At 45.8% G+C, this 27157-nt stretch overlaps 1 protein-coding gene across 1 annotated transcript; it reads right to left on the bottom strand.

The window, feature by feature from the left end:
• Positions 1-1302: 1302 nt before the first annotated feature.
• On the bottom strand, positions 1303-26933 carry zswim6 (zinc finger, SWIM-type containing 6). The gene is made up of 14 exons (XM_060038501.1): positions 26158-26933; positions 16124-16531; positions 15075-15223; positions 14529-14679; positions 12437-12616; positions 11503-11679; positions 10060-10206; positions 9399-9548; positions 8774-9019; positions 8207-8342; positions 6725-6873; positions 6221-6384; positions 5379-5460; positions 1303-4883 (listed from the first exon to the last, which is right to left on the bottom strand). The coding sequence occupies exons 1-14, from the start codon at positions 26579-26581 to the stop codon at positions 4003-4005; spliced, it is 3444 nt and encodes a 1147-aa protein (XP_059894484.1). The 5' UTR covers positions 26582-26933; the 3' UTR covers positions 1303-4002.
• Positions 26934-27157: the final 224 nt, after the last annotated feature.

The raw sequence follows: 27157 nt of genomic DNA, 5'->3' as shown, positions 1-27157 counted from the left end.
GCTCTACCTCCTGAGCTAAGCCGGCTCAATTTTGATAAACTACGACAGTGTTACCCCATATGTTTTTTTTGATGCCGGCCGATAAAAAAGGACAGTGTTGCCCCTTATGTTTTATTTGATAAAAAACGACAGTGTTACCCCTTTTGTTTTTTTTGATGACGGCCGATAAAAAAGGACAGTGTTACCCCTTATGTTTTATTTGATAAAAAACGACAGTGTTACCCCTTATGTTTTTTTTGATGACGGCCGATAAAAAACGACAGTGTTACCCCTTATGTTTTATTTGATAAAAAACGACAGTGTTACCCCTTATGTTTTTTTTGATGACGTCCGATAAAAAACGACAGTGTTACCCCTTATGTTTTTTTTGATGACGGCCGATAAAAAACGACAGTGTTACCCCTTATGTTTTATTTGATAAAAAACGACAGTGTTACCCCTTATGTTTTTTTTGATGACGGCCGATAAAAAACGACAGTGTTACCCCTTATGTTTTATTTGATAAAAAACGACAGTGTTACCCCTTATGTTTTTTTTGATGACGGCCGATAAAAAACAAGTGTTACCCCTTATGTTTTTTTTTGATAAAAAACGACAGCGTTATGTTTTATTTGATAAAAAACGACACTGTTATGTTTCATTTGATAAAAAACGACGGTGTTACCCCTTACGTTTTATTTCTTGACGTGCAATAAAAAAACAACAGTGTTACGCCTTATGTTTTTAATTGTACTATAATCGCGCAGTTAGGAGGAGCTGGGGATCGAACAACCAAGCTATCAGTTACATGACAACTGCTCTACCTCCTGAGCTAAGCCGGCTCAATTTTGATAAACTACGACAGTGGTACGACTTATGTTTGTTTTGATGACGGCCGATAAAAAACGACAATGTTACCCCTTATGTTTTATTTGATAAAAAACGACAGTGTTACCCCTTATGTTTTATTTGATGACGGCCGATAAAAAACACTGCTACCCCTTATGTTTTTTGATGTATAACGACAGTGTTACCCCATACGTTTTATTTGATGATGGCCGATAGAAAACGTATTCCTTGGTGAAAGGTGAAAGTGATTTTGATTATCCTGTGCATCATGTAACAACATGTCAAAGGATCTTGGGGTTAAGTCCTCTGAATGATACTAATAATATTAAATCAACCAAATCCAAGAATTAATCGCATGGATTTTCTCAAGGGCCTCGTGTGTTCAATTTATATATTGAATTCATATACTCTTTAGTTCCTCTAAATGATAAACCACGTGTTTCTTTTGTTTTAAAGAAAAACAAAGTGACCGTATCCTCTCAAAATTTTAATCAAAAGAAAAATGAATCATTAACAAGTTTATAAAACAGTGATCCAGTTACATAAATAAATTGATATTACTGTATCAAACCTTAAAATTCCATTTCATCAGCAAGTTGAAACAGTGGTACAATCTTTTTACGCAATATAATAAATAAAATGATCATAGTTATTTTATAAACAAGGGAGCTAGTAACAGACCTATAGTGAGGACAGGGGAAAGTCACACTGAATCATTTTCACAGAAAAACAAGAAACAAAGAGAAACAAAGGGCTTTTAAAGCACAGAATACAGAATATAAAAAAGAAACTGAAGTAAAAAAATTTTGTTGATTTGTTATTTTTAAATGAACAAGGTTTGGTAGTTACAAATGGTCATTTGGTTATTTTAAAGCAGCCAAACAAATGAAAAATAAAAATAAATCATGGACCATATACAGTAGGCTATAAAAAGCTGAACAGTCAAGACCTAAACAGTTACTTTCTGCCCTGCACAAAGTCTGTATCACTACAGAGGAGGCAAATATACATTTCTTGGGCCTAAACAAGTTTTCCTTTAATGGCCGACAAAGGACAAGAAACCAGTTTTACTGTACCCATGTTATACTGTAGTTTTAAAGGTAAAAATTGTATTTAAAGAGAAATTCCACTGTCAAGCAACATTAGCTCGTTTAACAGAAAAGGCATACATGTTTAAGGTTCCCCTTTTAGTCTGGCAAGCAAATCAACAACAAAACTGGTAGTTGCACTATAAGGGTAAAAAAAAAGTAAAGAGTAGAGTTGTAAATCGCTGTTGATTCAGGAAGAGCTTGGAAAAAACGACAACAGACACATTAGCCACCTTGCTAGCTAGCATAGCAGACACTGAAGTAGTAATAGTGGACTTGTTGTAGTCCAGGGTGAAGCAGAAAGCAGTAGCTGTGCCATTCCAAGTTATTACGGGTAGACTGGTGGACATATTACATCTACGAATAGAGGATGGCCCACCAGTGGAATTTTCCTTTAAAAACAGAGCGCTATGGGCCTTATTCACATAGTGGCCATCTTTGGTCCTCCTTAGAACCAAGATGGCCGCCTGGGGAATGCTGTCGGCTGTAAGTCTCTGATCCAGGGCTTGTTGCTCAGAAGACTCTTTAAACCATGGTTTATGGTCCCCACCTGCGCTCCACTATGTGAACGCATGCTTTCTGTGTATTAATACAAAACAAAATAAGACGACTTATCGTCTCGCAATTAGCCCGTTTTTCTGTTCACCGTAAGAGTCGTCACAGTGCATCAGTACAACGACTCAAAACATTGTTCAGGTCGTCCACCTTTGGATGCTTCACAGCTTGTCAATAAAAGGTGTCAATAACCTCCGTTGCCTTCGGTGACAATCAACTGACACACGCTGTTGCTAGGTTACTGACGGTCAACGGATCCGATGCAAATGCCATTGGACAGTCACCTGGCCTCAGAATACACCACCCGGCGCACAGTTCAAGTCTTTCTGATATGTTTTTGTAAAAAAGAAAAAACAAATACCAAAACTTCAAGTATTTGCATTACATATAATATTTTGTCATAAATTAGTAAATGTATACATTTTTTACATCTTCAGACGCAATAATCTGTGTGTTCTGTACAATAAAATGCTTCTTACCTTTTTTTTTTTGATTTTCCAAAGTAGTCCCTGAGAATGTATTTTGACATTTTTCACAAACAAGTAACTCGACGACAGTATCTTTGTGTTTTTCTGTACTTTGTTAAATGTGAGCAGTATGAATGGCAACACTGAAAAAACTAAAACAAGTATTTGAGTATTACAAAAACCTAAGAATATTGATTCAAAGGAACGATGATTTCTGTGGATCTTCTTCTACAAACTTCTTTATGTGCCAGAAGGTGGACTAAAGCTTACACACAATCCTTACGAGAGGTAATTGTTGCTTAAGATAGGGAGTCCTCTTGGTTTAAAGCCATTTCTGTTTAGTTTGAGGCTCTAGGTAATCCACGAGGAAATGGAAGTGCAAGTTGGAAATTCACTTGGTGTTACGCAAAAGAGTTTGTATTTATCTTCAATGCTATGACAATTCTGTTTGTAAACTGACCATGAACATAAATACCAAGTGTGGCTTATAGTTTGTTTGTTGCCACTGTAGTTATTAAATGCAATTTCGTCTTTACTTCTGTTTTGAATTGTATCAAGTCTTTCGTTTGTGCTTTAAATCTACCCCTTCGAGACATCACTAAGTGGGAGTGTCGGCTCATATGCACGACGGACAGCTCTCCCAACTACCATACTGTCTAATTAACTCCTTCCAGCTGATAGGACAATCCCACATTTGTGACGCCTCAAAGGAAAAGATTTGAGATAGATAAAAATGGCTCATAATGGCTCCACAACATGACACCTGGTGGTATAACAGGGGCCCTTTTTAAGATGGACTGAAAGTACGCAAAATACTGGTATTTCTAAAGCCTCCGGAAAACCTGATTTAATACCATGATTTAGACTGCGACGGTCTAAGCTCATCTGTGGAGCAAGCATCACAAGCTCCTTCTCCACCGCGGTGGAAACCCGGTTCTGGCTGTCTGAACGGCAGATCTCTACGGCAGGAATCCCCATCTACTTCTGAAACAAGTGGGGAAGGAGATGGGGAGGGGGGGGACGAGGGGATTCAAGTGAAGACGTACACCAGCCCCGTCGGCCCGTCACCCAAACCGCTCCCTCACCAGATTCATGAGCTTCTTCTTGCCCTTGTAGATCTGCTTGAGGTTGTCTATGAACTGGGCGAACTGGACGTGGCCGTCCTGCGCCATCAGGAACGTCTCGCGCGCCTTGCTCAGGAACTCGATGAACTCGCCGTAGTGCCGCGGGCTGATGTGCGTGAGCCGCGAGTGCGTGGTGTTGATGTAGGCGCCGATGGTGGCGTCCAGCAGCTTGCGCAGCGGCGCCTTGTCCAGGGACATCAGCTTGCCCGAGTTGCGGCGGCTGTGCAGCGCCGACACCACCATGCCCGGCGTGGTCATGGTGCACCGCCGCAGGATGTCCGACAGCACCGTGGCGCACTTCACGCTCTTCACCACCAGGGGGATGACGGCCGCCAGCTCGTTCTTGCCCAGCGAGTGGCTGAGCGCGCACGCCCACAGCACGTCGTTGATGGCCGGGTGCGTGTCCTGGTTGTAGCTGAGGTTGAGGTGCGTCATGGCCAGCGTGGCGAGCTTGTAGGCGCGCATGGGGTAGCCGCGGTGCTCCATGTAGCGGGCGATGGTGAACAGCTGCGTGTAGCTCATGCCCGTGGCCGCCGTGGCCGCCGCCGCGTCCAGCACGATCTGGTACGCCGTCTCGAAGGCGATGTGCTCCTTCTCGCAGAGGGTGAGGGCGGCGAGCGCGCAGTTCTGGGGGTCCTTCATGGCGCACTGCAGGGCCAGGGTGCGGGCCGAGGTGGCCAGGTGGTCCTGCTGATGGCAGTCCAGGTGGAGCCGCAGCACGGTGCTGTTGGACACGACGGTGGTGGCCACGATGCTGGTGGCCTCCGTGGGGGTGAAGAGGGTGTACCAGTTCTGCATGATGCTGTCCAGTGCGTAGACCCCTGGTGGACAGAGAGGGGGATGACATCAGGGTTGAGCGGTACAGTGGCGTTTGACGGTGTTGGTTTGTGAGAATTTGGTTGTGTTTATTAAACATAGGTTTTGGGAGATACCGCCCGTGTTATCTCTTTATTAAAATCAAATTAAATGACATTATTAGAAATGTGTCGTTTTAACCGGAATAATTGAATGATTGATGAATTAAAAACTACACTTGGTTGTCTTTGATACTAAATAACCTATACATTCGCACTGTACTTAAAAATACACTATGATCGACATTTAATAGTGTAATTCAAATGTATTGTTGGGATATCTTTTTGTGCCCTACTGTGATCTCATTTCTATTTTAAGATTGATCTTTTTAGTTTTGTCGTGTGCTGCCTTTGCAACCGAGACCCCGCCAGAGACGGATAGAGTACCCATCTAATCTAATCTAATGCTAATCTAATCTAATCCATTTGCCCAAAGGGGTCTTCACTGAGGTCTGGACTCACCGACTTCCGTGGCACAGGTGACCAGCCAGCGCACCATCTCCCGCCTCCGCCAGTTCAGGGTGGACAGGGTCATCCTCATCACCTACGCAGGGAGGGGGACACAGGGTCAGCAAGGGGGCTGTGGGGGCTGGAGGGATCCCCCCCCCCAGCCTTATGGTCTTCAAAGTGTGTGTGTGTGTGTGTGTGTGTGTGTGTGTGTGTGTGTGTGTGTGTGTGTGTGTGTGTGTGTGTGTGTGTGTGTGTGTGTGTGTGTGTGTGTGTGTGTGTGTGTTAATGCATTAATGATGCATTAATGATAATAGGCTGCACTCATGTGCACGCTCAAAAAGGTTGGCAAGAAGTTTGTAATATTCCACGATTAAATGACAGTTTGAAGTGATGGTTGTGCTCATCTCCTTCATATTAAACTAAATTATTAACCACAAAGCAATTATAGTTTCACACACACACACACACACACACACACACACACACACACACACACACACACACACACACACACACACACACACACACACACACACACACACACACACACACACACACACACACACACACACACACACACACACAAAAAGCTACGGCCTAAACTTGCTCTACCATCTCAACTAAGAACATACCGGTAATAGACTAATATAACCCTAACCCTAATAATAGCCTAACAGGCATAGATTTGACAAATGGCATGACTTTCGTTCAATCTTTTAAAGACAAGCTTAATTTATACTACCTTGAATAACTCCATTAGTTTAATCCTTAAAAAATCTTTAATGGCCAGCAGGGGGCGGACACCATTTTACAATACCGTGTGTGCGCGTGTGTGTGCGTGTGCGTGTGCGTACCTGCAGCCCCAGCTCCAGGGACACCTTGAGCAGGGTGATGTCGGGCAGGCTGTCCATGAGCGTGGCGATCTTGAAGGCGTCCTGGGCCAGCTTGAAGATGTGCGACGAGGAGTGGATGTTCTTCTGGATGGACTCCAGCACCGTCTGCAGTTTGCACGCGTCCCCTGATGGGCCGACAGCAGCATGTTGGTACAGCGGAGTCATGGAGCGTTACATATTCTAAACTCTAAATAAGAATATGTCAACAGTTTGAGGTTTGATGCCATCGGGCTAAACCGAAGCATAATGATGTATTTGTCATTCAGTCTCTGCGCGTGTGTGTGCGTGTGTCAAACGGGTTTGTGCACGTGTGTGTATAAGTGACTCTGTGTTATCCAGTGTGTGAGCATGCGAGTGGTAATGTGTTTGCGTGCGTGCCCTTGCGTCAAACGCGTTTGTGCATGCATGTGTGTATGGGTGACTGGGTATTATGTGTGCTTGCCCCGGCGTGTGCGTGCGTGTTACCTTTAGCAGCCGTGAGCATTGTGGAGGCCAGTTCACATTGCTGGGACTCGACGTGGCTGAGAGTGAACCAGCGCGGGTATCGGTTGGTTACCACGGATACGATGTGGTGCGAGCGAGACAGGTCACTAGAGGGCTCCAGGACCGGCAGCCTGAACACACACAAACAAAAGAGGAACAGGACGCTCTTATATGGTCATAAAAGAGATTACGTGTGTGTGTGTGTGTGTGTGTGTGTGTGTGTGTGTGTGTGTGTGTGTGTGTGTGTGTGTGTGTGTGTGTGTGTGTGTGTGTGTGTGTGTGTGTGTGTGTGTGTGTGTGTGTGTGTGTGTGTGTGTGTCTGGTTGAGGCAGTCACCCCTGGCCCGAGGCAGACGGATGAGGCTCTGGGGCTGGGTAAGGCTGCACACCTGTGCATTGAGCCAGCAATAAATACAGGTAAAACCAAGCCATCTCTACACACACACACTAAAGGACGTCTCATAGATGACAGCTGGGATCGGTTATGGAGGAGGCCCGTCAAAGGTGGCGTGTGCCACTGACAGTTCAGAGACCAATGCATGCAAGCAGTGGTGGAAACATAAAGCTACACATGTTGGGATCTAACAAGGTTAAATGGAATTCACTGTAAGTGACTTTGGTAAAATGTATTTTAAATTATATAATAATAAAAATATGAAGGAAAATATTTGAATGACAATGATAATTTATACTTAAATAATAGGATTACGTAAGCATAAATCATTTTATTACTCCTCAGCCATGGTTTCATAAGCTTCCAGAGGGTTTTGGTTTGGATGTCTGAGTCCATTTATTTCATTTATTACTCTAACCTAAAAAAATGTCTGATTCCTCCTATAAAAAATGGCTGTGAATCAAATCATAGTGATGGAAGTCAGGGAATTTGGATGATATGAATCTCATGTATAAAGAGTGATATCATCCATCATCCCGGCAGGAAGAAAACCAAAACCACATGACCCCATATCAAATTATATTCACACATGTATTAACGGCGCCTTCCAGCACTGATCAATTATGTAATAAGAATTCCAAAATGTCAAAGGAATCTGATGGCCTCCAACACCCAACCCCCACAGTCCGGAACCTCCTATAAAAAGCAATAAATAGGGCTAGTACATCAGAATGCATCATGGGTATTTTTATTAGCTATACTCCCCCATATGTAGAGGACTCGAAAGAGTTTAAGTACATGCTAAATCAACGTTAATGAGCCACAACCTAGGCTAACAAAGAATTTGTTTTGCCACGTCTCTCATAAGAAAAGCTGTTTCAAACAACAATGTCAAAATCCTTTCATGATTCATAACTGAACCTGACCCAAAGAAGCATCACCACCACCACAATAACTTAAATCAAATAAAACAGAGGCGATTATTGTGATGCGACGTCGCTACAAGCCCTACGCCTGGGGTATTGACCAGCATTATTTTGCGGTTCTTATTCCCAGCCGTGATCGACTCACCTCATGGCTCTAAGTGCAATCTTGTATGCCAGTTCAGCATCGTGAGGTAGCAGAGTGGTGAACAGGTACTTGGCGAAGGTGTGCATGGGGACACTTTCTCTGTGGAGCATCTCCCCTAGGCCACTGTGGGGACCGGCTGGAACACACAAACACACACACACACACACTTAGAACACAATCAAGCCTATACGTTCATAAATATGTGGAACACAATGTCGGGTAAAAGGGTCTGCTAAATTATAAGATAAGACACACACACACACACACACACACACACACACACACACACACACACACACACACACACACACACACACACACACACACACACACACACACACACACACACACACACACACACACACACACACACACTTAACGCGTGTGTGTGTGTTAACGCGTGTGTGTGTGTTAACGCGCGCGTGTGTGTGTGTCTCTTTGCGTTAGCGCGTGTGTAGATCTGTGTGTGGCTGTGCGTTCGTCCGCGCTGAAACCGCCTGTGTGTGCGTGCGTGCGTGCGTGCGTGCGTGCGTGTACAGGCCCTCCGTCTCCCCGTCCCCCGCTCACCCTCCAGCAGCAGCGCGGCCTGCCGGCGGAACACCGTCACCAGCCGGTCGTCCAGCTCCACCTCCTGCAGGCGACCCAGCAGCTGCTCCTCGTGGCGGCCCACCTTCTCCTGGGCGTACAGGCCGTCGGGCATGGCCCGCTGCTGCCCCAGGCCCAGCAGCGCCGCCTCCACCGCCAGGCACACCAGCGACTCGCCGTCGTCAAGGTAACGGTGCGTGGGGAACGTGGGGTGCTTCACTCTCTTGGCTGTGGAGGGGGGGGGGGGGGGGGGGGGGGAAATGGTACGGGAGGGAGGGGGAGGGGGGCGGGGGATTGATTGATTAGAAATAAGTCAGCACATTGGCACGTATTGATTTGATATTAGGAGCGGTTTCTCTGTGTGTGTCTGTATGTGTATGTGTGTGTGTGTGTGTCAATACATGTAAACACAGGTGTGTCCGTGCATGAGTCTTTCAGCGTGTATACACGTGTTTCAGTGTGTGCGCGTGTGTGAGTGTGAGAGTGTGTGTGTGTGTGTGTGCGCGCTTGAATTTTTCAGTGTGTCAGTCTGCGTGTCCGTGGCGTGTGCGTGCTTGTGCCTACGTGCTCATCCTTAGCAGTGGGAGGGTGTGTGAACCCCATGTACCTGAGAAGTCCAGCCGTCCCCCCGCTGAGTCCTCGCTGCCCCCTTGACTCGTGCCCATCAGAGTGCTGAACAGGGTGCCGATGGGGTCCAGGGGGTGGCCCACCCAGCCCTCGGGGTTGGTGGTGGAGGTCACGCCCTTATGCAGCAGGTCTGTGAGTGGAAACGCACACAGCTTAACATGAGGAGTCGGGTCCTACCGCCTCACACACAGAAGACATGAGGTCGGAAGGAGCCAAGAGAATCGTGATCGATCTGCTAGACAACAAAGAGGAGGTGCCCCTCGTCTTATTTATATACATGGCTCGGCTTCATAAACATGCTCAGTATGGCACCTCCCTGAAACACCTTTATGGATAATAATCAGGCCACAAGTATACCGTGTCGTATAGCTCTAAATACACCACTTGTAAAAATGGAGAAAGATTTGTTGCATTCTGATCCACAGGTTCTAATGATCTATCTTTTTTCAAAAGTCAAAATCAGTCAAAATTAGTAGTATGGAAAATATGCTGTATATATATTTTTAAAACTATTGAATATCAATGTAAACGAAAGTATACAAACAATCTCAGGAAAATATTGAATTTTTTCAGGGGTAACATTGAAAGTTTCATATAGATATACTAGAATAAAGGGAAAGTAAACAAACAAAGCAACAAACCTTTCTTGTGATTCCGGAATAACTCCAGCTGCTTCTGTTGTTGCCTCTGCAGGGTGTTGACGATAGCGATGGCCAATCGCAGCGCTTCCTTGGGGTAACCATGTGACCTCAGAGCATCCACTCGGGCGCAGGCAGTGGGAACATGCTCTGTGGGGACCACGATGAAACATTTATCTTACACACCGTAATCCACATATCAATATATAAATCACTTGATCTCAGCCAGATGTTTGCATATTAGGATCCGGAACTATAATGTGGGTGGGGTATTTGACCGCCTGTCAAAAAGGTCTGAGGTTCTTTACCCTGTCGGCACAGCCCATCATGTGTGGCCTCGACATGCCCTAACCCCCTTCATGCTCCTCCATGCCATGAATCGGAATAAACTGCAAATCGCTTTGGATTAAAAAAATAAATAACCAGATCCAAGTAAAATGAGAGGAGTCTCTGTATGTCCGTGCTATGATTCCACTTCGCGATGTATTGCTGAGGACCCAAGGAAGTGCCGCTTCATAGTGAGATCTTCACATCTATGGGAGACATTTATCCGTAGTGTGTTGCTACTTCAGAAGTAAACACTGTAGTGCATTGAGAGCAGACTCCTAAAACCTTTTCACCGCCGAACTGCATGCTGGGTACGGCTTGCTCTACGTTGTTTGCAACAGTACATGCAACTACAGAGGACGGAAGAGAACGGAGATGTTACATTGCTGGCTAATTGGTTTCAATAAGCTAAAAAAAAAAATCAAGAAACAGCGTGGTTACTTTAGCAAACACTGCTTTTGCTCCCAGGAAATAGCCCGTTTCAAAATAGCTAACTAGCCCAGGCTAGTTAGGTCCGTTGTCGCTAACTAGCCTGGTTCCAATTTTAGCTAGCCTGTAAGTAATGACAGCAGTCAGTTCCTCACGTCTGCTACTAAGGCTGAGCGCTATCCAACTAAAATGTAAGAAGTATCTGTATGTATGTTTATCTGTGTCTGCTTAGATTTTCTCAACAACTGTTCATCCGGACAGTGTGAGTCGTTTGGATGAGGCAGCATTATTGCAAGCAGCAATAGTGGAGGCCCAACAATCGCCCGTTTCCAAATACGCACGTTATGAAAGAGCACTTTACTAGTGGTACTTAACAGGAGTCTTAGGGATGTTCCGGCCGTGAGCCCGATACATTATTACTTATTAAATACATTGTTTGTTACATTATATTTATGCATGTGTCACGTATTGATACCGCATAAATCATTATTTGAATGTGTAGAATAACATTAATGGTTATTCATTTAATGTATTCAATAGAATTGTATATAAACATGATTATCTATAAACATAGTTATTATACATTCAATTATTTACAATATGTAATATTGTAATATTACATATTGTAATATAACCCTGTGGAATATGTGCATATATATCAGAGTAACACTAATTAGCGTATTTTTTTACCGTGCCACAGGGGCCGGCCGCGGGGGTCGAACAGGGCGCTGTGGCGGTTGTCGTGGTAACAGCAGGTGGTGACGGGGTCCTGGGCGATGATGTGCTGCAGGTGGGGGTCCTGCCAGTGGAGATCACAGGCCTCGATGGCCCGTGTGAACACCGTCCGGTGGGGCCGCGCCAGGGCGTCTGACAGGGGGGCAGGAGCGCACGTTACACAGCCGTGCGCGCGAGAGAGAGAGAGAGAGAGAGAGAGAGAGAGAGAGAGAGAGAGAGAGAGAGAGAGAGAGAGAGAGAGAGAGAGAGAGAGAGAGAGAGAGAGAGAGAGAGAGAGAGAGAGAGAGAGAGAGAGAGAGAGAGAGAGAGAGAGAGAGAGAGAGAGAGAGAGAGAGAGAGAGAGAGAGAGAGAGAGAGAGAGAGAGAGAGAGAGAGAGAGAGTCAAAGCCTTTTTGTCTATCAAATGCGCGGAATAACCCAAGTCGATCCTGGCCAAATCAATGATTGAGAAAAAAGCAACTAAATACTTATATTCAAATCAAAAAAAAAAGAATAAGACAGGAAAAATATAAAATGAATTAACAAACATACCCACATTGTGCGTGTGCACGCATGAGTGTATGTGTGCCTGTGTGTGTGTGTGTACTACAGGTATGTGTTTGCACTCAACATTATCAGTATTAGCCCGAAAAAGGTGCATGAGAAGAGCTAAGACAATAATAAACTACCATGGAGCCGAGAGAGGCCTGGGTGAGGGATTACACCAGGGAGCTGTGACATCACAGTGGAGAGGCTGGATCTCAGGGCGGGGGAGAGAGAGGGGGTGCTACTTGAAGGTCACACCGGCTACGAGTGGGAACGGGAGTCCTAGGAGTCTCATGATAAGAGACAGTGGGGGGGGGGGGGGGGGGGGGGGGGTCCTTCTTTCCGATTGGCCGGGACATCTCACCTGGGTGGCCGTGCGGGCCTTGAGGTCGTGCGTTGGTCAGGTGGGTCAGCTCGCTGCCATGGTTACCGTCCTCCAAGGGACAGGCGTCCACGCTGTTCCAGCGGCGCAGCTGCTGCAGCCAGGAGCCCTTCTGCTCCCGCTTGCAGTGGGGGTTCAGCACGATGCACATCCACAGCGCGCCTGGGGGGACGCACACACGCGCTTACTTACATTGCAAACCTTTATATACACTTGTAGGGCATCGTTGAGGTTTCCCTCATTTAGGACGACGAGCTGGACGAGTGTGTGTCCGTGTCTACACACGGACACACACACACACACACATCTACACAGGCGCACACGTACTAGCACACACACACACACACACATTAGTTAACTGTAGTACAAAATACATTGTTTTGTCGTGTTGACAGTTAAGACCGCACGTTTTTAGACAGGAGACGTAGAGTACTGTACGCACTGTGCGCTTTTCAAATACCGAATGTTAAAATGGCAGATGTTTACGTGCACCCTCCCATTGCAGGATACACAGTGCTGAGCTAAGCCCATTGTAGCATAACGGTGCTAAACTAAGCTGAGCCCATGGGGGTTAATTTGGGTTGGAGTCGCCTGTTCCTGTTTCTCCGGCAACACTTGCTCTCTGTTGACAACTAACGGCCCGTGTTGACACGCTGTCACTCAACCGGAACGCCATTTCTACGTCACTGACAGCTCGTGATAATCTAGGTACCCGAACGAAGCTCCTAACATTTGCGTAATGATGTTGACGTTTGGTGCCAGACAGTAAAGCTGATGGTATGGTTACTGGGAAAAACAGCTCCACTCATGGGAGAGAGAGTGGCCTTTAGTGTGAAGGTGCTTAAGTGTTCAAGTGAGAACTAAACTCAACACATATCAAAGAAACACACAACTCACAGGAAAAGAAGATACCCTTGAAAGCTCTTTAGAACGGATCCTTTATCTGTCCTAGTTTCTAGAAAACACATGCTGGAGCTCGAGCCCATCGCCATGGCTACTGTTCCCATCCTTAGGCTGTCCTTTATTTAATTCTGAAGTCCCTATAGGGTGAATGTCTGTTGACCTGGCTGTGATGGACCAGAGCTCCATTATGTTATTATGAAAATCTTGATCCTGCTGTGTGACATCCTGGATATCATTTTGCATGAATGAGGTCAAACATAAACCTGCTGTACCTGTCCACTCAGAAGAGCTGCTTGGTTAAGTGTTGGCGTGGCTTTGGATCTTTAGGACACGTGAGGCGCACACGCCTGTTATTGTTACACAAATGTGCACCAAGATGTGTTGGTATTAAGGGTGTATTGCAGAAGCACACACACACACACACACACACACACACACACACACACACACACACACACACACACACACACACACACACACACACACACACACACACACACACACACACACACACACACACACACACACACTTTGTGCCGCATCTCTGTATGTAAGCCAGCAAGTAAAGCGGTTGTTTTGAATTTGATATAGTTCAAACCCATGTATCAGTGTACGTTTAACGTAGTCCCCCGCCATGCATATGTGTGTATTGTCCCTAATGTATCGGCGTACATTTAACCTAACCTAACCTTCATGCCATTCATTGTATGTATTATACCTCTTTCGCCCCATGCATTTGTATACTTCACATAGCTTATCCTGTGTATTCACCATCTATTTGTATATATGACCTACTTCACCCTAAGTATTTGTATATTTTACATAGTTCACCTCATGTATGTGTCGCCAAGTCACGCCATGTTATGGTATGTTTTACAGAGTACCTCCTGTGCATTAACCTAGTTCAGCCCATGTTATGGTATGTTCTACATCTACAGAGTACATCCTATGTTTTAACCTAGTTCAGCCCATGTTATGGTATGTTCTACAGAGTACATCATATGTTTTAACCTAGTTCTGCCCATATTCTGGTATGTTCTACAGCGTTCCTCATGTGCATTAACCTAGTTTGCCCCGTGTTATAGTCTGTTTTACTTAGCAACCCCCGTGTAATAACCTAGTTCAGCCCATGTTATGGTATGTTTTTACAGCATTGCTCCTGTGTGTTTACCTAGTTCGTCCCAGAGCTGCCTGTATTTGTCCGTCATGGTGGTCCCCTGCTGTTTCCATAGCGCCAGCCGTGGGTCGCCCAGGAACTGACCGGTGATCAGAGTCAACATCCGCGCTCCGTTGGAGTCCCTCATCTTCAGCATCTCCCTCACCTGGGGCATAGGTACAGGGGCACAGGTAAAGACACAGCTATGTTGAAGACACAGGGACATTAACAAGAAACAGGTACGCTTATGAGCTACGTTACCACGATATGATAACTGACGTACAGATGTAATAGTGAATTTTGATACGGCTGTGGGTGTATGACATTTGTGTGAATGGAGGAATATTGAATGAATGGTTGCATGGACAAATGTATGAGTGAATGGATGACTGTGCAGTTGAACGAGTAATTCTGAGGCAATAATTGTCAAAGCATTCCCATGGCTACAGTGATCAGTATGGTTATTTCATACCTCTCCTGCATACTGTTAGCATCGGCTACAGGACGGTGTGGCTGCTGTGTGACCGGGCCAGGCTACCAGCATGTCTGGAGAATGCTTACCTTGCTGAAGAGCAGGTTGAGCTGCTTCCCAGAGCCGTGGTACCCTCCCTGGGACAGGAAGAGCTTCACCTGCTCCTGGACCTGCTCCTCGTCCAGGTGCCAGCAGTTCTCATCGTCCACACTGGCCCCTGCTGTGGGGTCCGGGGCTCCTACACACACACACACACACACACACACACACACACACACACACACACACACACACACACAGTGAGCCACCATGCTAATATCTTTGGGCTGGGTGACATTGTGCCTTATGATCGTCTTCGGTATATGCATTCCAATAGAAATTACACTCCCATGTCTCTTGTACACACACGCTCACCCCGTCTGGATGGGGGACTGCAGGAATAAAAAGGGATTCTGCCCCACCTTTAACTCTAACTCCAGGTATCTGTCAAGCACGACCGCAAGCACATGCATTCTGCATTCCGCCACAAGCCACTCATTTGTCACTTTAAAACACCGGCACAATGGCAGGGGGGAATGTGCAATCATGCAAATGCAGCCACAGTCGTTAATTGATGACTAGACGCATGTTGGAACTAGAAGGCAATCCCGTAGAGAGCAGGTTGTGTCACTCAAACCTGTCCGGAAGCCACACGTCACCACGACTAGAAAGAATAAACACGCAACGCACCTCAAAAGACAGGGAAATCCGAATCTAAATAAATCACGTGGCCCCACCCTGCTTTCCTGACTCATCGACACACACGCACGTTTCGCTCTGCTGAGATTTTGGGCAGGTCACAAATTCTCGGCGGCCCAATGCTTGCACAATCACATGTCGTGAAACATCTAAACAAGCACAATCACATCTTTTACATCGCCATCCCAGGCCCTCCTTTAAAGCCCCCCCCCCCCCCCCCCCCCCACCAGCTGCTCCTAGTCCCCCCCACCCACTTCATTCTTGTCCCCGTACAGGGACCACAACGGAAATAAGCCTTCGGTTTTTATTTATCTAACTATTTATGCATTTCAATGTATGACCTTGAGTGCTGTTATTATACATCAAAAACGTCAAATAATAAAATCATTCATTCACTCACCGTGCACCTGGTTGATCTCCGAGTCCAGCGACAGGATCTCGTCGGCCAGCTTCTGGGCGGTGGGCAGCACCTCGGTGTGGTGCACCGTGATCAGGTACTGCACGAACTTCTGCAGCTGGTCCCGGTTCATCTGGAACAGGGTCTCCGAGATGGGCAGCCGCAGCTTCACCTGCTCGGGCTTGCGCACGCGGTACAGCGCCAGCGCCACCACGTGGGCGCAGTAGAAGATGTCCTTGTTGCCGCACGTGCACGTCACCGCCGTGATCTTGCAGCGGTCGAAGCTCACGCTCACGCCGCAGGGCTGCGGGGGCTCCGCCACTGCCGTCGTCCCCGTCGCCGGGGCCGCCGCCGGGTCGGACGCCGATGCAGGGGCGGCGGGCTCTCGCACCGTCCCGCTGAGATGGAAGCCTGGGGGGTGGGGGGGGGGGAGAGAGGAGGGGTGTCAGACAGGCTCTATAGTGGTCAGATATACTGGGCTACTGTGATCATATGTGTGTCAAACATACTGTACGGTACTACTGCGAAACATACTCTACTGACAAACATACGGTACTACTGCGAAACATACTCTACTGACAAACATACGGTACTACTGCGAAACATACTCTACTGACAAATATACGGTACTACTGCGAAACATACTCTACTGACAAACATACGGTACTACTGCGAAACATACTCTACTGACAAATATACGGTACTACTGCGAAACATACTCTACTGACAAATATACGGTACCACTGTGAAACATACTCTACTGCGTTATATGCTCTCCTACTTTGTAAGATATTCTGCAATACTGCTAAATATACTCTACTGTCAAATATCCTCCTCTACTGTTAACATTCTGTTTTACTATCAAACAACCACACAACTGTATTACTACCAATTACTAACACCACTGTCAAACAGTCTCTGTGACTTTCAAAGAGGTGGGGTTTCATTTTTTAAATGTGTATAATATATAGCCCTCCTATTTTCCTGTTCAGCAGAGTGATGAAACAGTATACATAGTATGCATTAGATTACCCTAGCCCGCTAGCTTCCGGTCGCTGTTCCACAAACAGCATCAGCGTATTACTCCCTCACAGAGTCCCTCCCCACACACACGCCTGAACCACAGCTGACCCGATGACGAGACACAGAGGGCGCAGAGAGAGGCGGAGCGAGGGTGGGCGAGAGAGCAAGAGAGCGGGACGGATAGAAAGAAAGACAGAAAGAAAGAAAGACAGAAAGACAGAAAGACAGAAAGAAAGAGGCATGGACATGGAGTGACAAAGAAACCAGAAACTGAGAAAAAAAGGAGACAGAAAATAGTGCAAATGTGAGACAGAGGCAGAGAAAGAGACAGAGAAAATCAGAACGAGAGTGGGGAATAGAGACCCCTGATGGAGAGAATAGGGAGGAGAATAGGCCGGGTCTTCCAAAACAAAGGAGGGGCGTGTTGGGAGAAGCAGGCTTGGAATGCCCTCAGCTGAGCGCCGTGTGTGAGTGTGAGTGTGAGTGTGAGTGTGTGTGTGTGTGTGTGTGTCTCTATGCTTGGCAGCGAGCCAAACCCCTGAGCTCAGCATTCTGTAACGCACTTCCTCGTCTCGCTCTCTCCATCTCACAGCTTGCATAATACTGAGTGTCACCCACGGCAACGAAAGTTAACTCCTTCGACGACTCAACCGCAGCGCATCTAGCCTTACTGTGAACTTATTAGCCATAACCAGCCATAATCACTATAACCCATTCGCCATAATGCAAGAACTTATTAGCCATAACCAAAAGACAGTTATACAGCCACAATATTAGCCACAATGCTATAACGAATAAGCCTTGGGGTCATACACTATAATGCAATAAACAATTAGCCTGAGGATGATTAAGGATATAAACGTATTAGCCTTAATGCTGTATCAAACAGACAATTATAAACTATAATAAGCCTTATGGGTCATAAACTATTTTTGATAATGCTATAAATAATTTGCCTTAAGTTGATGATGGCTATACAATTATTACCCTTAATGCTGTAACTAACAGACAACTATAAACTATAATAATCCTTAGGGGATATAAACCATAAGCCTTCATTCTAAAATCAATTGTTTTAAGAATATTTTAATATTTTAATATTATAAGAATTTACCTTACCCTAACCTGATTCTATGACACATAACTCTAAAGCCCGCTCTATAACTCTATAACCATCCAACCACCTAGAATCCATCTCAGACCCACACTGTGGGCCCGCTGTGCCCATGTACTCAGATTCATAGCCCTGTTGGATAGCCCTTCAAAGACCTGACAGCTCATGCCAACAAGCGTTCTTGTCCCAGTTTGTACATTGCATAATCACAGCCTTTTATCAAACGCTTTTATCCATTTTCTTGACTGATCATATTTGAGCTACGTTTTCTGGCCTTTGTTTTGTCAAAAAAACAAACATTGTATGAGAACATAACAGGGTGCAATGTGTTCTGTGGTTTGGTGTGTATTTGTGCATTTGTACAAATACACACTTAACCCACACAACGCCTACACAAACACCTGTTGTGCAGAGTTAACGGGCGAATGGGGCAAGTTTCTGCTGGTCTGGAAACACCTCTGACCCATGGCCTCTGAACTACTAACAGGTGTTCACCAGACTACACAAACAGCCTGGAAACGACATGGAAATGTGTGTGTGTGTGTGTGCGCAACTTTCCCATGTGGTACCACTGAAATACACAGTACACAGTCTACTTCTGCTATGTTGTAACAGCAGGGGTATTCCTTGAATTTATGGCAAAATAAATTAAATTGAACATTTGTGAATAAACAACGCAATAAAAAGAACAACGTGTTCCACAGCACATGTCACCGCTGACTAACAAAACATGTCGTTTGCTTTCTATTGATAATACCAAAGGTATGATCCGGGTAAAGCCATGACTAGACAGACAGGTTCCTTTATTATGCTTTAAAACAAACACGTGTGCGTACGGAAGTACCATACTCATTGCCGTCGTATCGCTCTTTTCAAGGATAAGTCACAAACGGATTGCCGTTGAACAAAGAACAACCTCTATCCTGTGTGCGTGCGTGTGCGAGCGAACTGAACGTGTTCAACTCGTCCGCGGTACCGGGCCTACATTTCAGAACAAGATTGGACATGATGGAGGATAAACTGGCTGTTCCGGACCCAGTATCTGTCTGTCCGGTGGAGCAGAACATGACACATGAACCGGGTTAAAGCTCGATGTCGACAGGGAGAGAGCGAGAGCATCTTAAAAATGTCCACCACACGTGGGAGTGGTGACTCAAAACACCCGGTGGTGAACACGTTTGTGTGTACTTGAGTGCGAGTGTGGGTTCGTCTCTTCGCGCGTGCTCTCGCTGATTAGTCAAGAAATCCCAGTCGTCTGAGTAATACCAACCGTCTGTCGTGATGTCACAACGGCACCCCCCGCTATAAAAAAACAAAAGAGAAGCAAGGGGAGGGGCCACAGGATGTAGGTCACGCCGTATCGTGGCTCCACATCCAACCAGAACAACATAACCTCTTTATCTCCACTCTATCTGGGTGAACCAGAGAGCGTTGGCTTGCTCAACAAAACTACTGAGGAACCGGTCCCCGTGTTTAGCAATTGGCCCGGCAGGAACGGCCGTGGAAAAGGGCTGTGTTGCTAGGTTTCACATCCCTTCTCTCTATCGCTCTCTTCCACCTCTCTCTACCCCTCCTCCGTCCTGTCTCTCTCCCATCTTCTGAACCGTTTCCTGCAATGCTAATCTTTCTCACCTCCTTTTTTCTTTCAACAAACCACTCTTTGTTGCGATGGGGAAGGGATTGTCATCATGTTCGCCATCTTGCTTATCAAATCTGAAGCATCATTAGATGTCCAATGACAAAGCGATAATAAATTGAAGACTCTCACACACACACACACTTTATAAGAATGGAATGTTCAATGAGGGAGGTCATGAACACGTTCATATTCCGTCTCAAACATAGTACACACGCGGACAAAAGTGCCTGTGTTCCCCAAGCTAAATCAATACAACATTTGCCTCCTAAATTCTGGTCACCTAGTTAGCGGAATGGACCGAAATGTGGACAAACGTGACACAGTGAACCAAAATAAAGTAATGTTTCTGGGGAGTTTGCATCTCTGAACAACATCCCTAACCCCTAGCTGTTTGTGGATTAATTTCCTTTGTATTCACTTTAATTAATAATTCTCGAATTTCTCAAGCGTTTGTGTGTGGGACAACGCCACATCCTGCAACCATGTTTACAACTGCACACAAACTGTTGAAACATGCATTCAAACAATGGCATTTCTGTGAGCCATGCTGAACTGAACGTGGAGATAGAGGAAGGGAGAGATCATTAGGAGGGGGAGGAGAAGAATGAGAGAATGGGGAAGAAAACGTTTAAAAACAGAAGAGATCCTAGAGGAGGGAGAGGTTAAACAGGAAGCAGGAAGTGGCTGATTACAGGATTGCTGACTGCATGGGAAGGGAGGGGGGGACGAGAAGAGGAGTTGTCCGCAAGTCCATTGCCAGTGAAAAGATCACACACACGCACACGCACGTTTAAAGACAACGCTACCTACTTTGAGAAAAATAGACCAAAAAAAAAAAAATAGTCACCAGAGTTGGTATTCTGGTTCAAATGAGATCCGGAAACCTGGTTCACATGGTGACACGCAGAGAGATGTAAACCACCGACTCAGTATCCCACCATTTAGTCATTAAGCGCATGCGCATTCAAGCGAATGTTCAGTGAATTCCTCTACATGTCTTTCAAGAGCCGGTGGGGGGGGCTAGGCTTCCTGCTCAAGGATTTCACGTCACGCAGCCCAGCAAAGATTTGCACCGCCGTTTGTTCTTTATAAAACTAACTTTAAAACAAGTTGTGAGTGGCAGGTCAAAGGTTACTGGGTGAGAGGAGATGATGGAGGAGGAGGAGAAGGAGGACAAAAGGAGAGAGGGAGTGGATGGAAGGGAGACCTGGTAGGAGGGGATCACCGTGGAGGATAACAGTAGCATGGGGGCGGGGGGGGGTCATCATTAAGACCCCCCTCCTGTCCCGGCTGAGTTATGGGTAACTGCCTGTTGATGGATGACACCTTTAAAACCCCATTAATAACACAAGCATTGCTCCTGAGCCACTTTGGATTAACGCACAGCTGGAGCCGGAGTGGTGGTTTGGGCAGTGGTGGAGTCGGCTGCCCCGCGTTAAAGTATCTCGAGCCCTCCATTAGGTTTCTCTGCTCTACTGCTCTATTGCATTTTGGACTTTAGTCAATTGACAGATGCTTTGATTCAAAGCGACTCAGATGACTGAATTCAGAAGAATGATGAATCCCGATGACTGATATTAATAAGGAGGCAGGGTGGCATCTTGCCTAAGAAGGCCTGCCTGCATATAGGTGGCAGAGATCGTGGTATCGAACCCAGTACCGCTCGGTTTGGAGACCCGAACAAGGCTTGACCCCCACAGGCTCCACCGCCGAACTCTATCCAATGTTAATTAATAATAACAAAAAAGGTATTCCGCATTATCTGTGATTTCACGACATTCTCTTCCACTTTTGGTTATCTGTCCCTATCAGCGTGGCCTCCTTGACCCCGGTAGAGGCAGGAAAGAGCCAAACACACACTTGTGTGCTGAGGCCCTGAGTGATCTGAAGAGATCCTTTCAAAGGCGGTGTGAAGGGCGGCCACAGCTCATCAGGGGCCAATCCTCTGAGGCCATGTGTTCCCATGATGCCAGGCGTTTGGCATGCTTTGACTTGCTTTGTTGACTCCTTGAAAGCCCCACGAAGAATAGCCCTGAACCAGAAGACCCTGCAGGGTGTGAGGGCTACACTATGCAACAGTGCTCCCCTCGGTAGGTAGGGATCACGAGCTGGATCCACCACTCGCGCGTGCGTGGGTGTGTGTGTGTGAGTGTTCAAGGAGATAGTTAAATCAAATATGAACAACCATATGTTGTTGTTTGACTGTTGAATTATTACTGAGAACTAGCCTTGGCCAGAGCCCTCTGTACCGTGTGTGTGTGTGTGTGTGTGTGTGTGTGTGTGTGTGTGTGTGTGTGTGTGTGTGTGTGTGTGTGTGTGTGTGTGTGTGTGACGTCCATGCACAGTTTGCACATGGATGGGAAACAGTGATTTGGATAAGCTGTTTGGGTTGATGTGGAAAAACATTTCAGACATTCAGCTACGTTGAATGGAATGCCAATGGAGAACGTTCTGGAAAATACCTGGGCAGAACTCCAAGCCCAAACCAGTAACAACAGGAACATCTGAGAAGTGTTAGTTCCATTAGATAGGGAGCTTTAAACTTTAAACTCTATGCACTCATTGTCCATTTGTCACCAACAAGCTAACGTTTTTGGCTTCAACTGCATCCGCTTACAGTCAAAGCAAGCCCCTTGTTTCAGCGGAAATGCGAACACTATGACATATAATTAAGAATCGGTTTGAGTTCAGAGTTCTACGAAGGAGGGGAAGGGGACGTGACATCCCCATGGTTACGCACACCGCCAACTTTGTCCAAGCTAGTACACATTGCTGAGTATGAGCGCTAAACTGAGCGACGTAGTATATGACAAATGCCACACAGCGGTGGTATACTATTAGTTTCCGAAAATATATAATAGAACCCTCTCTCGGACACAGACCTCAATGGCCGCCCAGACGGAGCTCAGAGAAGACTGTCACAAATTGTTTTTGGGACACCGGCAAAAGCATTTATTTTTTTGGGGGGATATTACGGCTTTTTACAAAAAACAAAAAATCGTTTTATTGACCATATAAATGCAGTCACTTTACCATAAGCAGTACTTCAGTTTGCATATGTATTGCCAAAACATGACCATGGGTCCCTGACTGAGGAGACAGTAAGTAGATATTTGGGGGTTTGGAAAGGTAGGCATGATAGGCACAGTGCCGGGCTGTGTTGAACCGTTTTCTGGTCACATGGGGGTATCAAAAATGCTTGAAAGAGGTTGAAGAGGCCGGTCGAGATTCCTCTTTATGGTGACAGGGAGCCATGCTGAGCCAAGCTGGTGGGACACAAGTCAAAAACGCCGAGCCATTGAGACATACCTGGCCTGGGCACGTCCTGCATGTACAAATAGCAGGGAGGTTTTCAGGAAACCCATCGTCGACTGCCCGACCGGGCTTGCAGCTAATTTGAATTTTTGTTTTGGATGAACTAATCTGATATAATTTAAATAGTGGACCATCACACATGGTCCGAGCCCCAGCTCTATAACTCATACAGTCAATGGGAGTGTCAATCACAGTATCAGGGTAATAAACAAACATACGTAGATATACATCAGATTCTTCTTTCAAGCTATTCTAAAATACACATTTTGTATTTTTGATTGACATGTATTCACGTTATTCCAGTAGACGAGTTAAGGTGAAGTACTATGTTTCTATATGAACCAATAATGCAGAATAAGAAAGAAAAAGAGAGGAGAAAGCAGACCTAAAGATGGAACGGAGGACCTTTCCATCACCAATAAACACTGCACTCACAGGCGGAGATAGGCAATTAAGCATGTACGTCACAATCACTTATTAAACCTTCAATACCCGACGTGCAGGAATCCCAGAGACCTGAGATAAGGACGTGCTTATGTCGTTGCCCTTGAGGAGAGTCGGAAGTCTCCCTCGTTGTCGGTAGCCACTCGGCTATTTGGTGTCAGAGGGAGATTACATTCCAGGGCATGTCAAATCATCGATTTTGTAAGAAATGAATGATAAAAAAACAAAACTGTTATGTCATACTCTCTGAAGGAGGAAGATTGCGTTTAGAAAAAAATACACACTTTCTGCCTCTCGCCCACCCACCATATTAGCGTTGTCCCTGGAAAGAATCACTACAGTTATATTATTCAGATTCGATTTCCCTGCCATATTCATCATTTCAATAAAGACTAGCTAGTGCCAAAAATATCTGCATTGTTAATAACATCACTGGGAATCCCATAAACTCACACAAAGCTTGTCATCATATATTCCTGATAGATAGCATGCGAGTGGTCCAACTGGACAATAATCCTCTTTGTTGCTGAAAGTGACATTTAAATATGTTAGACCCAAACTGTGACCTTGGTGCTAAAAGTGCTCTTTCACCAATGCCAAAACTTAATTTCCAAACGACTTTGAACCCTGTACAGACGTTATAAACAGCAAAAGCCCCAATTGGAGAAACACAATCAGATAAACAAAGGCTAGGGAAATGTGCTGTTGACTGTTGCTTCCGAGTGCAAATTTATTGAGCTCCCTGCCTTTAAATTTGCATAGAATGATAATGTCAACTGGATAAATGATTACCATTAATGGATCAGTGGGATTTACAACCCTTCCATCCTCTCTACAGTGTTAAACTATTACCAGTGTCAGGATTTTCACTTCAGCAAGAATAAATAACAGATGAAAGTCCCATTATTAAAACCGTTGGGATCCATTGTCTGATTTTTTTTTTTTACACAAACAAAGCGTTGAAAGGATTATTCCTAACAACCTACCAAATTTCGTTTGACTTTAAAATGTCTGGGATCCATGTGAACGATTGAGTAAGAATGCTTTTCTTTGTCAACACATGGAAAACCGAACCATTGTATTGCTACCGAGCCAGGCAGAGAATGTTTCAAGATTGTAATTCAAATACAAAAATATAAACCGCAGTAAGTAAATTACTGCCGACAGACACTCTGGGTCCAGATCACCGACAGACCACATGGGACCAGAGAAGTGCACGGATGTGATGGATGGAGCGTTGACTCCTCCCTCGACACATTAGCTGAGCTTGGGTTTCCGTCATAAGGACTTGGTGCAACACCGCTGGAAATAGTGAGGGTCGTATGGTGGCCAATCAAGGTCCCCCCAACACTTTCAACTCTTATTTCCGCTTTTGCGCAAAGGACAGTATATAAAAAATAAATGTGGTGCGTCTTAAAAACAAATAAATAGAAATCGATATCTACATTAATGCTATTTTTTCTTGCCATGCGTTTGGAAGGCTGACATTCGTGTCCAGTAATCCAAGATTTGTTTCATGTCCAATTACATTATGTTAGAATAGCATAATGATCTGGGAACTTTGCTTCATGTAATTAAACACACACAATGTCTCTTTCCAGTGGTTAAAAACCTAAAAATCCTACTAGTTCTACCTCAGCAGTTTTATATTCAAACCTAGTCCAGTACTCCCTCTGTAGATCGATATTTACATTAATAACAGTGGGGTTAATATGGAGCAGCATATCGGATATACATCCACCACCACCAATGTCTGGATGATCACCAACACACGCGGGGTGATGGTTCTGTTCCAACGACCTAAACCAGATATTTTTTCCATTGTTCTATTTTTGTGTGTGTAGCCTAACCTCGTTTCCATCAAGTAATGACTAACTTGATCGCAAAATAAACCAAACTTTTCGCGTGAGCAGCATTGTTAGCAAATCGATAATAACCCCACATGCATAATAATAAACATGATATAACAAGAGCACGTCATAATACAGCCATGTGATATAGCCTGTACGTAATCATTTGTTGTGTATCGGGGTCATTAGAGTTCTCATGTTGTGTCTGCCTGTCTTGTTTAGGGCCCCAGTACTTTATTTCCAGCAAAAAAAAATACAATAGAAAAATGTCCTTCTTGGCGTTGCATAAAATAATATATAAATGGACATAACCACGGGAACGCATCCATACTATCTCAAAATAAATGCCCTGACACGTGAGCTGAGCAGTGGGTCTATTATGTTTCTTTAACGGCAGAGCGCAGCGTTCCGATTACGCATTGGGTTTCGACGCCTGCATCAACAGCGCACAGCCGGGGTGTATGCCCACGGTTTAAAGCCCCGGCCAGCTCCCTAGGTCTGTTGTCTACCTTACATTTCTTCGGAGCTATTCATTTTCGAGGGCCTCGATGAAGCCCAAAGCGATGTTTGTGCGATTCGTCTTGTCTTACTAGGACCGATGTGGTTGGTTTTACTCGTGTGACTGGTTGGTGGTGGTGGTGGCATCACTCACCGACTTGCAGCACATTGTCCACGCAGCCACTCTCCAGCAATGCGACGCCTCGTCGGAAGGGGAGTCGCGTTTCATCGTTGTTCTCCCCGCTAGATCCGACCTCGTCTCCCCCGGTTTTAAACGACGAGTACATACAAATCTCCCGTTCGCTCCGTGGGAAAGACCAGAACACGATCCGCCTCTGAACCGGTTCTGGGATCCGTTCGAAGCGTTCCTCGACCCGCTGAAAGGGCCACTTTTCGGCCACTTTTCTCGCCGCGATGTCCAAGAGAGATTCTGGGCTGTGGGTTTTGCTCGACCCGCAAGTCACCGAGCCGCCGCATGGCATTCCTCCTCCGGCCCGATGGCCTTGTCTACATGTCGCGCTGTGGCCCGGTCGACAGCAGAGCCTTTTGGCTGGGGGCGACTGTGTGCGCTCCGCCATGATAGCTTTATCCACGGAGGAAGTCAACGTACCATATGAGCCGCTGTCCCTGTAGCCTATAGACAAACCCCCACTTTTTTCGGAATACAGGGCGGTTCTTCGTAAAGGCTCGTCAAGCCCCTTTGTTGACAAATCAAGAAGGGGCGTGACTTACGCTCGTCCGGGGCGCTGGAGGAAAAAAGGGGAACGTGACACAGAATTACAGATTTTCCGTTTGTTCTTTGTGCGTCGAGAAAAATAGAAAAGGGGTTGAATTAGACGTTCGGTTTTAATACGCTCGCACCCCTGTAAAACGACGTTATGACGGTGTTTAATGCGGGACAGTGGAAAGTGTCGGTTGGTTGTCGGGGCGGTGATTCTGTCAACAGGGCCCTCGTGGTTTTGTGGGGGAGGGCGCAGCGGTTGTGTGAGACGCCCTTTGTGACGTTTTAAAGTCCATTGGAATGTGGATTTGTTCAAAGGAAATATATTGGATAATGTCCCAGTGCAACCATTTAGCTGGTCGCCTTGGTATTAAATAGGGCGCGTTCTGTTGGTCTCTATTAGCCTACATCTATAAATAAATATCAGGGTTTC

The sequence above is a fragment of the Gadus macrocephalus genome, chromosome 19 (assembly GCF_031168955.1).
Source record: "Gadus macrocephalus chromosome 19, ASM3116895v1".
Taxonomy (NCBI): Eukaryota; Metazoa; Chordata; class Actinopteri; order Gadiformes; family Gadidae; genus Gadus; species Gadus macrocephalus.
Note: the sequence above shows the minus strand (reverse complement) of the source record. Positions and strands in the feature narration are given on the sequence as shown.

Excerpts from the sequence above, each read along its gene's own strand:
- zswim6 (XM_060038501.1), bottom strand. The coding sequence starts at position 26,581 with ATGGCGGAGCGCACACAGTCGCCCCCAGCCAAAAGGCTCTGCTGTCGA. Across the intron at positions 12,617-14,528 it reads GCAGCTCTGGGACGAACTAG|GCGCGCTGTGGATGTGCATC; the intron begins GTAAACACACAG and ends GCGTCCCCCCAG. Across the intron at positions 8,343-8,773 it reads GGCCGCGCTGCTGCTGGAGG|CCGGTCCCCACAGTGGCCTA; the intron begins GTGAGCGGGGGA and ends TGTGTGTTCCAG.